Raw genomic sequence first — 15,271 nt, 5'->3', positions numbered from 1 at the left:
CTGCACATTTTAGTGTCCCCAGCACAAGGTGCACCTGTGTAATGATCATGCTGTTTAATCAGCTTCTTGATATGGCACACCTGTCTGCCAAGATAATCCATCCACCTAAGGAGAAATTCTCACTAACAGGGATGTTAACAAATTTGTGCACAAAATTTGAGAAATTAACATTTTTGATGCATATGGAACATTTCTGGGATCGTTTATTTCAGCTCATGAAACATGGGACCAACACTTTACACATTGTTTTTATATTTTTGTTCAGTGTATATTATGAATATTATCATTTTTTACTCTCTATAGTCTTTGTGTTAAGGCACGTGTGGAGTCGTCTCTGATATGCAGTTTGTGTGAAACATACAGATACAAACCCAGTTTTTCCCCACAGATACAATATATTTTGCTTGACAGTGATAACAGCATTGTCCCAAGCATGTTGGCCTTGGTTTTCGATCAATTTGTATCTTTCACTACCTTGGGGCCACTGTATTTCACAGTCTCTAGGCTGTTTGTGAGCCTCGTTTTGATAGTTTAAAAACAATGTGAGTCAGAGCTCAGTGCAGATATAGTTTACAATAGTTCATGCTACTACTTACTGTAAATCTACTAAAACTGTTGTTGCTAGTATGTAGTCAAACTGACTTGCTGTCATACTACCCATGACGAATTATCAGTCTTATTCCTTACCCAGAGTGGGAGAAAACACGCTTTGGTGAAGAAATTTCAATTACGTTATAAAATACATTTTGCCAAGACAAATACTATTATTCATGTTCTGAATCGTTCAGTGGGGTCTTTTTCAAATATATTAACATTATATCAAAAAAGTCAGATTTTGTAAATTAATACATCCTTTAATAAACACCAAGCACTAACAGCGGTGCCGCTTCTGGCAGCGACTTTTGAAGTGTTGTGGTGGTCTTCTGCAGTTGTTTCCGCGGGTCGCAAAATTTACATGACACAAATTGAAAATCAAAAGTTTGCGGTACAGTGCTTTGTTGACATTTCACAGAGATACGGTTGTTTTTCTGATAAATCTTTGAGAAAAAAACTTGAATTACGTGTTAATATGAAAATACTACATATCTTAAAATCGGTTAATCTTACCTCTATATTGTTTTATGTCCTCCGGATTCGAGAAGAAAGATGATAAGATCAACCATGAGCCTGTCGGTTTGCGGTAATTGTCGGTAATTGTTGCACGGCATTCAGCCGAGCTGACGCAATGCTGTTCTCCAGATTTTTTTTAACTACTTTTTTTCTCTGGCATCCATTGATTTTGCCACCCTAATCTTGACCATCCTACAAGGATAAAAACCCTATAACTTTTGAACAGATTATGATAGCGACATTGATTGGACACCCTGCTTACGCTTATCTTCCTATGTTTGGATGGTTGATTTAATATAGATTTGATGTACATTTCTGTTAGATGTCAAAAATGTCCACCTGTGCTTCTTCAATCAGCTACTTGTTCAACTTCTTTCACAGAAGACCTATGCTGCATATTAAAACTAGAAACGAACTAAGCTTGGTCGAAACATCACACATGACTACACTATGTTGACTACAGTATTCAATTGTCCAGGAGGTTAATGTGGAGGGTTGATGGCATACAGTTGCTGTCACAATACTTAATAAACATACATTCCTTATCTTCTTTCGTTCATGACCACTGACCAGTGAAAGGACTGTAGGTTTTCTCTATACTGTTTCTCTAACAGTCCTCAGGTCAGTAATGGTGAAGAAAAGGATACCAGGTACGGTGCAGTATCTACTGACTTGGGATATAGTCCTGACTGCTGTCTCTCCCCCTAACCTCTTATCAATTGTCTCACATGTTTTAGAGTTCTGATGTGATGAAGATTTTCTGTTCTTTTAAGACATATTGAGATTACAGTACAAATCTAATAAGCACTATATAGCACATATGGGAACACCAAAGATCCTATGTAATGTTGACAATGAAAATGGGAAACTTCACTAAGGCGTGGGTCATTCAGGGATCTGGTACTTGGTTTGGACCATTTTGTTGATTAGCAAATACATCCATGATGTCATACCCATTGAGGTCATTTTCAGTGACWATATTGTGTAGCTATCCATTGAAGGTTGTGCTGAAATTCATAAAACAGGCTGCACTTGAAGAAACAGAAAACATTTCTACAGTCTCTATACTGTAGTGTTATTCAATCAATTAAATGTAAAGCCCTTTAAATCAGCAGTTGTCACAAAAAGTGCTTGTACAGTGACCTGGCCTAGAGCAAAGAGCAAACAGAAGCAGAGATGAACAGTGGCCAGGAAACACTCCCTGAAAGGAAGACACATAGGGATGAATCCGGCTTCGAGGGGAGGCCCATCCTTATTGCATGAAAACATATCAAGAGATCTGTGACGTTACTAGGTGTTGCCAGTCTTTTACTGCAAGGAGACTTGAGTGGACCTAATTGAGAACATCAGCCATAGGGCTGGTAGACCATAAATATGTTRGTGAAGATGCTATTCCTGTGTAAATCACTTGTGGATTGGTTATGAAGATGCTTGCAGACTGGGACGGTGGGACTACAGGCAGCCCAATTTGTAATTTAAGTTTGTGTGATTTTTGTTAGGACTAGACATTTGCTTTAATCATGGAATGTGGATGGCAGAAATTACACTGAAGATTTCGAGAGGCTTTCTTCTAATTTGAGGGGTAAGTTTATCAGTTCATTCCTGTAAAATATGTAACCCTCATGAATACAAACAGTATGACAACTTCTWGTGTACAGGTTTATTTTTCATTCAGCAAGCATACTTCACCTGATCCAACTTGGAAAGTTACATTAGAATTCCCCTTTAGCAATGCATAAAACATTTCTCCACATTAGCTTTTGATAGGCATAGGTTATATATTTATATCTCACCATAGACCATAGAATAAAAATACAGAGCAGTGTATATTACAATGCAATTCTCTTCCTTTCAAGGATAATCTATTCATTATTATTAATCTAGGAATAACAAGCACAAAAGGTGTTTGATTGGCTATTACAATTGAATAGAGGACTGGATTGGCTATTACAATTGAATAGAGGACATTGTAACCATTTATTTTTCAGATAATATATTTGATCCAAAAACTTCAAATGCAACCTTAGGTATTACATTTTTTGTTTATTTGTTTGTTTTCATCAAGTGCCTTCATCTGACATGGAATACAACGTCAGCTGGGTCCATCCCTACGGCAACCACTCCTATGGAGATTATGGGAGACCGGGCTGCCTTTACACCACTGCTAAACTGATCCTCATCGTCATAGTGACTGGCTCGCTCAGCTTCATCACCGTCCTGGGCAACGTCCTCGTGATGCTGTCAATCAAAGTCAACCGCCACCTCCAGACAGTCAACAACTACTTCTTGTTCAGCCTGGCGTGTGCTGACCTCATCATCGGTCTGCTCTCCATGAACCTCTACACCCTCTATATCGTCAAGGGCTACTGGCCCCTGGGTGCGGTCGTCTGTGACCTGTGGTTGGCCTTGGACTACGTGGTCAGCAACGCTTCGGTTATGAACCTCCTGATCATCTGCTTCGACCGCTACTTCTGTGTGACCCGACCATTGACCTACCCGTCCAGGCGGACCACCAGACTGGCTGGGCTGATGATCGCAGCAGCCTGGCTCCTGTCTCTGTTCCTTTGGGCCCCGGCCATCCTCTTCTGGCAGTCCTTCGTCGGCAAACGGATCGTCCCTGATGGTGAGTGCTACATCCAGCTCCTGTCCAAACCCTCGGTTACACTGGGGATGACGCTATCCGCGTTCTACCTGCCGGCGGTCATCATGATTGTCCTGTACACCCGGATCTCCTTTGCCAGCCGCAGTCGCCTCACTGCAGAGCTGCATAGTAGCAGAGCGAGGACCTCTAGTGGACGACCGAAACAAAGCTGCCATCTGAAGAGGAGCTGCGTCTCGACCCAGACAGACACTGAGCCAAAGAGCGATTTGGCCATTTCCATCGAAGCAGAGACGAGTATCTGCGCTAAGCAGGGGATTATCAAGGCCCTGAAAGGCTCTACAGATCAGGCCAACAATAATGTCATCCCCACTTCAGATGTTACCCCCTCTCCAGACCACTTACCTAGTGAGATTAATCAAGACTGCAGATGGTCCAACAGTAAGGTCACGTTCAACTGCACAGGGGATAAGAACAGCTCTGCTACCAAGGTCTCCCAGCCAAGCTCTATCCTTAATGGCTCCAATACAACTAGTCAGCTCAGAAAAATGTTTTCCCCATTCCCCAGCTTCAGTAAGACCCAGGTGAAGAGGAGACGAATTGTAGCGAGGGAGAGGAAAGTGACCAAGACTATTTTTGCTATTCTCCTGGCCTTCATTCTCACCTGGACTCCTTACAACGTCATGGCCATCATTGGCACTTACTGTCACTTCTGCGTTCCAGACACAGTGTGGACCATGGGCTACTGGCTGTGTTATATCAACAGCACAGTCAACCCAGCGTGCTATGCACTGTGTAACGTCACCTTCAGAAAGACCTTCAAGAACCTACTGAGGTGTCAGTACAGAAACACAGGTGTGAAGTGAGGATGATGTGAGCTACTCTATTATAATATGTAATAGAACATTTGATTATTTAAGGAAGATGCATTTGATTGATGGACTACGAAGATAATTGTCTATGTAAAATAGTATAAAAAAATCTAACAAAATGTTTCAAAGCAGCACATTAAAAAGGTATGACATCCAAAGCCTAAGCTGTACTAAGCTGATCTTTTGTAACAACCGTATATTGTTGTTAAAATAATGCTGTTCCTCTTTCTGCTAACAATTCTGTATGCCTCCTGCTTTTGTTTGTGATGATGTAATATTGTGATGACGATATACTGCCATTTCTTACAAAATACAAAATCATGAATTACTGATACTAGATTGTGGAATGTTCACTCAAATCGCTGCAAACGGTGCTGTAGGCCAACATCAGATCAAGCGACCTCAGCTGCAATCAGAAAGCATTCATACCCTTTGACTTATTCCACATTTAGTTGTCTTAGTCTCAATTCAAAGTGGATTCATTTGATTTAGTTTCTAACCGATCTACACCCAATATCCCATAATGACTAAATGAAAACATGTTTGTAGATATTTTAGCAAATTTGTAGAAAATTAAATACAGAAATATCTAATTTACATAAGTATTCACACCCCTTTGAGTGGCTCAAAACTGTAGGYGGTGGCATCACAGAGGGACTGGTACGACGGGAGGAAACACCCCTCTGGCATCATCCCAAATATGCTCAATGGGTGACATGTCTGGTGAGTATGCAGGCATGGGACAACTGGGACATTTTCAGCTTCCAGGAATTGTGTACAGATCCTTGCGACATCATTCTGAAACATGAGGGGATGGCGGCGGATGAATGGCACGACAATGGGCTCGTCACTGTATCTCTGTGACGGTTTCTGACAGTTTGTGCAGAAATTCTTCCATTGTGCAAACCCACAGTTTCATCAGCTGTCTCAGACGATACTGCAGGTGAAGAAGCCGGATGTGGAGGTCCTAGGCTGGTGGTTTGCGGTTGTGAGACCGATTGGACATTGCCATTCTCTAAAATGACGTTGGAGATGACTTATGGTAGAGAAATTAACATTCAATTCTCTAGCAACAGCTCTGGTGGACATTGCTGCAGTTAGAATGCCAATTGTACACTCCCTCAAAAATTGCAGCATCTATGACATTGTGTTGRGTGATAAAACTGCACATTTGTCTTTTATTGTTCCCAGCACAAGGTGCACCTGTGTAATGAACATGCTGTTTAATCAGCTTCTTGAAATGCCACACCTGGCAGGTGTATGGATTATCTTGGTTTAGAATAAATGCTCACTAACAGTGATGTAAACAAATTTGGCAAAACATTTGAGAGAAATAAGCTTTTTCTGTGTAAGGAACATTTCTGGGATCTTTTATTTTAGCTCATGAAACCAACACTTGCATTGATATTTTTGTTCAGTATACAAAAAATATATAAGAACCCTTAACTTTTAAAATAAATTCCATAAAGTTTAAAAGAAGAGTAGACATGACTAAAACCATTATCAGTTGTGGAATGGATAAGTCTATCCTTGAGATTGAGAGAGTGATTGGGTTGATACCAAGGAATGACGCTACTGTTCAGGACCTTGCATCCCTTTGTTCAGAACCTGGCAAACAGGAAAAGTTGAAAGACCGTAAAAAAAGAACAACATGAGAACCCCACAGTTGTACAATTTAAAGATGAGCCACCTGCAGCAAATGGATAGAAGAGAAAACGTGTGGACAAATCAGAGGATGAGGTGTCAGCACCAGGTCCAGAGAAGAAAGGGATGGGAAAATCAACAAGGGTAATTGTTACAGGTTTTCGGGTTCTTGTCTATTGATGTTCTGTATTATGTCATTCTATATTATGTTTCGTGTGGACCCCAGGAAGAGTATCTGCTGCTTTTGCAACAGCTGAAGGGGATCCTAATAAAATATAAAAAAATACCACTAAGATGAAGGTGACTCTGGTGACAGAGGTGGATGGAGGTATGAAAATATTAATTGTGGCATCGGAACTCTTTTCAAAGACCTATGATATTAAACACGATGGAGGCTTTAAGATGAGTCTCAAAGCGATGTTACGTACAAGGGAATATTTTTTTTAAACTATTGAAAGTCAAATCTGAATGATGAGAGGTTTTGTGGCTGGAAAGTCACACGCAGCTCATATCCAACCATTCAAACAATGGATTGGAAAGTTACACACTACAATCCTAAAATGTATTCCCCTTTGACCTGAACTTTTTCAATATGTAATAATAATAATAATAAGTAAAATGTAACAGACGACCATAATTAAGACCAAAAAACAGTTATTCAAGATGTCTATGTACAGTATTCAGACAAAACAAAAACATTTTTATAGAAACAACAGTACAGTATTTTATTCTTGTTCTTTTATACAAACCTTACAATGCTAGTCATTTCTATAGTTAAAAAATACAATTAGCAGAGGAGATCTATCATTCCATATAATTCCAATATATGTTTCTTGGATGTACTGTAGACAGTACACATACTCACTTAAAAACGTATTCTTCATAATCTTCTAAAATAGGTATTTTCGAGCTCCTTGAACATATTCAATGACTCATGATCATCGATCATCATCATTTTGTTCATACTGTTGTTTGTTTTGACGTTAAATTTCGTACCTTTATTACAACTATCTATAGAAGCTGAGTTACATTGTCTGTTAAAAACCAAGGATGTCCTATCAACTATGAAAACTGATTTACAGTGCATTCGAAAAGTATTCAGACCCCTTGACTTTTTCCGCATTTTGTTAAGTTACTGCCTTATTCTAAAATTGATTAAATTGTTTTTTTCCTTATCAATCTATACACAATACCCCATAATGACAAAGCAAAAATAGTATTCAGACTCTTTACTCTTTGTTGAAGCACCTTTGGCAGCGATTACAGCCTGGAGCGAAATGACTATCGCCCCGTAGCACTCACATCCGTCATCAGGAAGTGCTTTGAGAGACTAGTTAAGGACCATATCACCTCCACCCTACCTGACACCCTAGACCCACTCCAATTTGCTTACCGCCCCAATAGGTTCACAGACGACGCAATCGCAATCACACTGCCCTAACCCATCTGGACAAGAGGAATACCTATGTAAGAATGCTGTTCATCGACTACAGCTCAGCATTTAACACCATAGTACCCTCCAAACTCGTCATCAAGCTCGAGACCCTGGGTCTCGACCCCGCCCTGTGCAACTGGGTCCTGGACTTCCTGACYGGCCACCCCCAGGTGGTGAGGGTAGGAAACAACATCTCCACCCCACTGATCCTCAACACTGGGGCCCCACAATGGTGCGTTCTCAGCCCTCTCCTGTACTCCCTGCTCACCCATGACCGCGTGGCTATGCACGTCTCCAACTCAATCATCAAGTTTGTAGACGACACTACAGTGGTAGGCTTGATTACCAACAACGACGAGACGGCCTACAGGGAGGAGGTGAGGGCCCTCGGAGTGTGGTGTCAGGAAAATAACCTCACACTCAATGTCAACAAAACAAAGGAGATGATCATGGACTTCAGGAAACAGCAGAGGGAGCACTCCCCTATCCACATCGACGGGACAGTAGTGGAGAGGGTAGAAAGTTTTAAGTTCCTCGGTGTACACATCACGGACAAACTGAAATGGTCCACCCACACAGACAGCTTGGTGAAGAAGGCGCAGCAGTGCCTCTTCAACCTCAGGAGGCTGAAGAAATTTGGCTTGTCACCAAAAACAAACTTTTACAGATGCACAATCGAGAGCATCCTGTCGGGCTGTATCACCGCCTGGTACGGCAACTGCTCCGCCCACAACCGTAAGGCTCTCCAGAGGGTAGTGAGGTCTGCACAACACATCACCGGGGGCAAATGACCTGCCCTCCAGGACACCTACACCACCCGATGTCACAGGAAGGCCAAAAAGATCGTCAAGGACAACAACCACCCGAGCCAATGCCTGTTCACCCCGCTATCATCCAGAAGGCGAGGTCAGTACAGGTGCATCAAAGCAGGGACCGAGAGAGTGAAAAACAGCTTCTATCTCAAGGCCATCAGACTGTTAAACAGCCATCACTAACATTGAGTGGCTGCTGCCAACATACAGACTCATCTCTTGCCACTTTAAAAATGAAAAAATGTATGTAATAAATGTATCTCTAGCCACTTTAAACAATGCCACTTTATATCATGTTTACATACCCTACATTACTCATCTCATATGTATATACTGTACTCTATACCATCTACTGCATCTTGCCTATGCCGTTCGGCCATCGCTCATTCATATATTTTTTGTACATATTCTTATTCATTCCTTTACACTTGTGTGTATAAGGTAGTTGTTGTGAAATTGTTAGGTTAGATTACTTGTTAGATATTACTGCATGGTCAGAACTAGAAGCATTTCGCTACACTCGCATTAACATCTGCTAACCATGTGTATGTGACAAATAAAATTTGATTTGATTTGAGTTATTGGGTATGACACTACAAGCTTGGCACACCTGTATTTGGGGAGTTTCTCACATTCTTCTCTGCAGATCCTCTCAAGCTTGGTCAGGTTGGATGGGGAGCACCTCTGGACAGCTATTTTCYGGTCTCTCCATATGTGTGGAGACATTTCACTGCAGCTAATGTAGAAGGAAAAGCATATGTGAAGAATGCAACAAAGATGCAGAATCATCTGGCCAAGTCCATAAAGTTCCCTCAGCACTCACAACCTCTGACAAAAGTCCCTCTACTTCTATTCGAGGTGAAAATGATGAATCAGACACCTTATCAATAACAGCTCATGGTCCACCTGGAATATATATATWTTTTTGACTCAATGGAGGAACGTAGTCAGAAATGCTGATGAATGTCTTGCTTGAGCTGTGTACGCAACTGGTTCACCTCTGATTCTCACAGGCCATGTGTATTGGAAGAGATTTCTGAATGTTCTTCGCCCAGCATACACTCCTCCAACCAGACACGTTTATCTACTCATTTGCTGGATGCAGAGTTCAACAGAAGGTCAAGCAAATCATAGAGAAAGCAGACTGTATTGCAATCATCTCTGATGGGTGGTCGAATGTTCGTGTGCAAGGAATAATTAACTACATCATCTCCACCCCTCAACCACTATTCTACAAGAGCAGATACAAGGGACAACAGACACACCGGTCTCTACATTGCAGATGAGCTGAAGGCAGTCATCAATAACCTTGTACCACAGAAGATATTTGCACTGGTGACAGACAATGCTGTGAACATGAAGGCTGCTTGGTCTAAAGTGGAGGAGTCCTTCCCTCACTTCACACCCATTGGCTGTGCTGCTCATGCATTGAATCTGCTCGTCAAGGACATCATGGCACTGAAAACAATGGATACACTCTACAAGAGAGCCAAGGAAATGGTTAGGTATGTGAAGGGTCATAAAGTTATAGCAGCAATCTACCTCACCAAGCAAAGTGAGAAGAATAAGAGCACCACATTGAAGCTGCCCAGCAACACCCGTTGGGGTGGTGTTGTCATCATGTTTGACAGTCTCCAAGAAATGGCCATATCAGTCTGCAGATATGGACAGTCCCATCAAGAGGATCCTCCTGGATGATGTATTTTAGGAGAGAGTGATGAGCAGCCTGAAACCTATAGCAGTAGCCATTGCACGGATTGAGGGAGACAATGCCATCCTGTCTGATGTTCAGACTCTGCTTGCAGATGTAAGAGAAGAAATCCGTACTGCCRTGCCCACTWCACTGTTGCTKCAAGCAGAGGAAACTGCAGTTCTGAAATACATCAAAAAGAAGACTTCTGCCTGAAGCCCATACACGCCGCAGCGTACARGTTGGACCKCAAGTATGCTGGCAAGAGCATCCTGTCTGGTGCAGAGATCAACAGGCCTATGGTGTCATCACTATTGTGTCTCGCCACCTTSGCCTGGATGAGGGCAAGGTTCTTGGCAGTCTGGCGAAGTACACTTCCAAGCAAGGGGTTTGAGATGGCGATGCAATATGGCAGTCGTGCCAACATATCTCATCAGCCACCTGGTGGAAGGGACTTTGTGGATCTGAGACTCTTTCCCCTGTTYCATCCATCATCCTCCAAATTCGAGCGCAACTGGTCCTTGTTTGGGAACACACACACCAAAGCACACAACAGGCTGATCAATACAAGGTCTGAAAAATTGGTGGCCATCCGGGCAAATTTGAGGCTTTTTGAGCCTGACAACGAGCCATCCTCAACAAGGTTGGAAAGTGGCAGTGAAGATGAGGCCTCAGAGTCTGATGTTCAAGAGGTGGACATTGAGGACGTCCAGGGACAAGACATGAAAGCCTGAGAGGAAGACAACCAAAGCTTTAATTTCTGCGATGGATCATTCAATATTCCCTTTCTTTTGTTGTTCAGTGAAATCATCCCATGTGAAGAGTCAACTAATTTAATTAAAGTTCAATTCATAACTAAATAGTTTTTTTTTTCTTTTTCTATTGGAAATATTTAATAATTTGCATTTGTCAACTTATGATAAGGTAAAAGGTTTATATTTCTGTCTCCATATGATATGGTAAATATATCCAATGCAAAAAACATCTACATTTAAAATGGTATTAATATGAATTTGCATATATTCCCGTTAATTCCAATATATTCCCGTTAATTTCCACAGAAAGTTTCCACCTCTGAATATTCCCCAAAATGTGCAACCCTAGTGGCTACTTTGAATAATATAAAATATATTTTGATTTGTTTAACACTTTTTGGGTTACTACATGATTCCATATGTGTTATTTCATATCTTTGATGTATTCACTATTATTCTACAATGTAGAAAATAGTACAAATAAAGAAACACCCTTGAATGAGTAGGTGTGTCCAAACTTTTGACTGGTACTGTATGTAAATAAGGACTTTTTTTATTTTGGATAAATTTGCTCAAATTTCTATAAACCTGTTTTCACTTTGTCATTATGGGGTATTGATGTAGATTGGAGGAAAAATATGTATTTAATCCATTTTAGAATAAGGCTGTAACGTAACAAAATGTGAAAAAGTAAATGGGCCTGAATACTTTCCGACTGCACTGTATATGTCAAGTTACCTACTGAAAATAATTGAAACAATAAAAAAAAAAACTTTGAACAAATGAACAAACGACTGATTTCATGTAAATAAATTAGAGACAGAGATTGCTGGGTTGTTGTTTTGAGGAGGACAACGCTCTGAGCTGCAGAGACAGTCTACTTCCCAAATGGCACCCTATTCCCTATATAGTGCACTACTGGTCAATAGGGGGCTATTTGGGACGTAGACAGAGGCACTGTTTGAGTGTTTGTTGAAGGAAGGAGATGATTGTACTACTGAAGTAAGCCAGATGTCACACCTGCTGTTTCTCAGTCAGCTTCCCTCTTTAGTTCTCACTCTCCTCTTGCCTTCTTCCCTGAAGAAATGGAAGAAGAAAAAGACGTGTTTGGATTCAATGAGTGGTATTCTCAGCCAAAGGGGAAATTGCATTTTGATATGGCAGCGATGAAATTCTGTGATTGAAATTCTGTGATCGATTTGTGTTTCATGTTGTTTTGGAGAACCTGCTTTTCCAGTTTAGTGACAAATTCATACCTACTAAAAAGTATGCTAAACATCTGTATTCTGCATCCCCTTAACAAACCAGTGTTGCCCGCTAGGTTTGTCCTACGGTGGTCTATTGAGATCCGACCTACCTTTTCCTCCCTTCCCCTTTGGCCTGGAGGAGCAGGGCTTGGTCACCTAGATGGTGGCCTCGCAGTCTAACTTGAACAGGTCTTTCTTCAGGCTTCCTGACCGGCTCTTGGTGCCGGTGGTTGTGTCACACTCTCCCCAGTTGGTGAACCTGTACTTGCAGTCAGCTAGACTACTTGGTCGTATTCTCGCAGGGCAGAAATCTCAGAGATCAATTGGTAAACTGATTTACCACCCCAAGATATCCCTACACAATGTCTAGTTGCGCCCCTACTGGATGTAAACTACAGGTGTAATGGCTGTGCTCAATGCAATGGCACTTATAAATGTAGATCCTTCAAACACCCCCAAACAGGGAAACAGATCCCAATCAAAGGTATTATCATGTGTTCCACTAGGGCAGGTATTTATTTTATAACTTGTCCTTGTGGTAAAAATMATGTGGGTAAAACAAAGTGCAAATTAAAAATACAAATCTCGGAGCATCGTAGCACCATTAGGTGGAAAAACTCGACTTACCCAGTTGAGGCACACTTTTTGGAAGCAAACCACTTGATTTTGTCTCTACGTTATATCGGCATCGAACATGTCACCCTCCCTAGGAGAGGGGGTGACTTCGATAATTTATTGTTAAAAACGAGAGGCTGCCTGGATCTTTAATTTAAAGACCCTTGCTCTCTTCAACGTAGACGTTGATCTGAAGCCATTCTTGTGATGATTTTGCTATTGTAAATGTTTGTAGGCTTATGTAGCCAAATTGTATCTATGATCGTACACGATCCATTTACAGTGGGGCAAAAAAGTATTTAGTCAGCCACCAATTGTGCAAGTTCTCCCACTTAAAAAGATGAGGCCTGTAAATTTCATCATAGCTACACGTCAACTATGACAGACAAAATGAGAAAAAAAAATCCAGAAAATCACATTGTAGGATTTTTAATGAATTTATTTGCAAATTATGGTGGAAAATAAGTATTTGGTCAATAACAAAAGTTTCTCAATACTTTGTTATATACCCTTTGTTGGCAATGACAGAGGTCAAACGTTTTCTTTAAGTCTTCACACACTGTTGCTGGTATTTTGGCCCATTCCTCCATGCAGATCTCCTCTAGAGCAGTGATGTTTTGGGGCTGTTGCTGGGCAACACGGACTTTCAACTCCCTCCAAAGATTTTCTATGGGGTTGAGATCTGGGGACTGGCCAGGCCACTCCAGGACCTTGAAATGCTTCTTACGAAGCCACTCCTTCGTTGCCCGGGCGGTGTGTTTGTGTTGTTTTGGATCATTGTCATGCTGAAAGACCCAACCACGTTTCATCTTCAATGCCCTTGCTGATGGAAGGAGGTTTTCACTCAAAATCTCACGATACATGGCCCCATTCATTCTTTTCCTTTACACGGATCAGTCGTCTGGTCCCTTTGCAGAAAAACAGCCCCAAAGCATGATGTTTCCACCCCCATGCTTCACAGTAGGTATGGTGTTCTTTGGATGCAACTCAGCATTCTTTGTCCTCCAAACACGACGAGTTGAGTTTACCAAAAAGTTCTATTTTGGTTTCATCTGACCATATGACATTCTCCCAATCTTCTTCTGGATCATCCAAATGCTCTCTAGCAAACTTCAGACGGGCCTGGACATGTACTGGCTTAAGCAGGGGGATACGTCTGGCACTGCAGGTTTGAGTCCCTTTGTTACTTTGGTCCCAGCTCTCTGCAGGTCATTCACTAGGTCCCCCGTGTGGTTCTGGGATTTTTGCTCACCGTTCTTGTGATCATTTTGACCCCACGGGGTGAGATCTTGCGTGGAGCCCCAGATCGAGGGAGATTATCAGTGGTCTTGTATGTCTTCCATTTCCTAAATTGCTCCCACAGTTGATTTCTTCAAACCAACTGCTTACCTATTGCAGATTCAGTCTTCCCAGCCTGGTGCAGGTCTACAATTTTGTTTTGTGTCCTTTACATTTACATTTACATTTAAGTCATTTAGCAGACGCTCTTATCCAGAGCGACTTACAAATTGGTGCATTCACCTTATGATATCCAGTGGAACAACCACTTTACAATAGTGCATCTAACTCTTTAAGGGGGGGGGGGGGTTAGAAGGATTACTTTATCCTATCCTAGGTATTCTTAAAAGAGTGGGGTTCAGGTGTCTCCGGAAGGTGGTGATTGACTCCGCTGACCTGGCGTCGTGAGGGAGTTTGGTTCCACCATTGGGGTGCCAGAGCAGCGAACAGTTTTGACTGGGTGAGCGGGAACTGTACTTCCTCAGAGGTAGGGAGGCGAGCAGGCCAGAGGTGGAATGAACGCAGTGCCCTTGTTTGGGTGTAGGGCTGATCAGAGCCTGAAGGTACGGAGGTGCCTTCATCTCTCCTAACCCTTTGACAGCTTTTTGTCTTGCCATAGTGGAGTTTGGAGTGTGACTGTTTGAGGTTGTGGACAGGTGTCTTTTATACTGATAACAAGTTCAAAACAGGTGCCATTAACAGGTAACGAGTGGAGACACAGGAGCCTCTTAAAGAAGAAGTTACAGGTCTGTGGAGACAGAAATCTTGCTTGTTTGTTTTGTAGGTGACCAAAACTTATTTTCCACGATCATTTGCAAAATAAATTCATTAAAATCCTACAATGTGATTTTCTGGATTTCTTTTTCTCATTTTGTCTGTCATAGTTGTAGTGTACCTATGATGAAATTTACAGGCTCTCATCTTTTAAAGTGGGAGAACTTGCACAATTGGTGGCTGACTAAATACTGTTTTGCCCCATATGTTTTTTGTATGCTATTTTATTTTTTTCTCTCCCCCCCCCCCTTTTTTTTCTCCCAATTTCGTGGTATCCAATTGGTAGTAGTTACAGTCCTTGTCTCACCTCTCCCGAGTCCGTAGGGAGTTGAGCGATGAAGGTCAGAAGCAATGCGTCCTCTCGAAACACAACCCAAACTAGCCACAACTGCCTTCTGACACCATACAGCACTCCAACCACGGGAAGCCAGTTCCCGCAA

At 41.8% G+C, this 15,271-nt stretch overlaps 2 protein-coding genes across 2 annotated transcripts in view; one reads left to right on the top strand and one right to left on the bottom strand.

Annotated features, from left to right (window-relative positions):
• Window positions 1-3,174: 3,174 nt before the first annotated feature.
• chrm4b (cholinergic receptor, muscarinic 4b) lies at window positions 3,175-4,624 on the top strand. Its single transcript, XM_070440079.1, has 2 exons — window positions 3,175-4,035; window positions 4,156-4,624. Exons 1-2 carry the CDS (start codon window positions 3,190-3,192, stop codon window positions 4,573-4,575), a joined length of 1,266 nt encoding a protein of 421 aa, XP_070296180.1. The 5' UTR covers window positions 3,175-3,189; the 3' UTR covers window positions 4,576-4,624.
• Window positions 4,625-12,202: 7,578 nt separating this feature from the next.
• mdkb (midkine b) overlaps window positions 12,203-15,271 on the bottom strand; it is a 16,390-nt gene continuing 13,321 nt past the window's right edge. The window contains 1 exon segment of the mRNA XM_070439635.1: window positions 12,203-12,439. Within this exon segment, the coding sequence (XP_070295736.1) occupies window positions 12,246-12,439 (194 nt within the window). The 3' untranslated portion in view covers window positions 12,203-12,245.

Source organism: Salvelinus sp. IW2-2015, linkage group LG4q.1:29 (assembly GCF_002910315.2).
Source record: "Salvelinus sp. IW2-2015 linkage group LG4q.1:29, ASM291031v2, whole genome shotgun sequence".
Taxonomy (NCBI): domain Eukaryota; kingdom Metazoa; phylum Chordata; class Actinopteri; order Salmoniformes; family Salmonidae; genus Salvelinus; species Salvelinus sp. IW2-2015.
Note: the sequence above shows the minus strand (reverse complement) of the source record. Positions and strands in the feature narration are given on the sequence as shown.

What these genes read in the sequence shown, in the direction of transcription:
- chrm4b (XM_070440079.1), top strand. Translation starts at nt 3,190, where the DNA reads ATGGAATACAACGTCAGCTGGGTCCATCCCTACGGCAACCACTCCTAT. An exon ending in CTAAGCAGGGGATTATCAAG is followed by an intron (nt 4,036 to 4,155) that starts GCCCTGAAAGGC and finishes TCCAACAGTAAG; the next exon opens with GTCACGTTCAACTGCACAGG.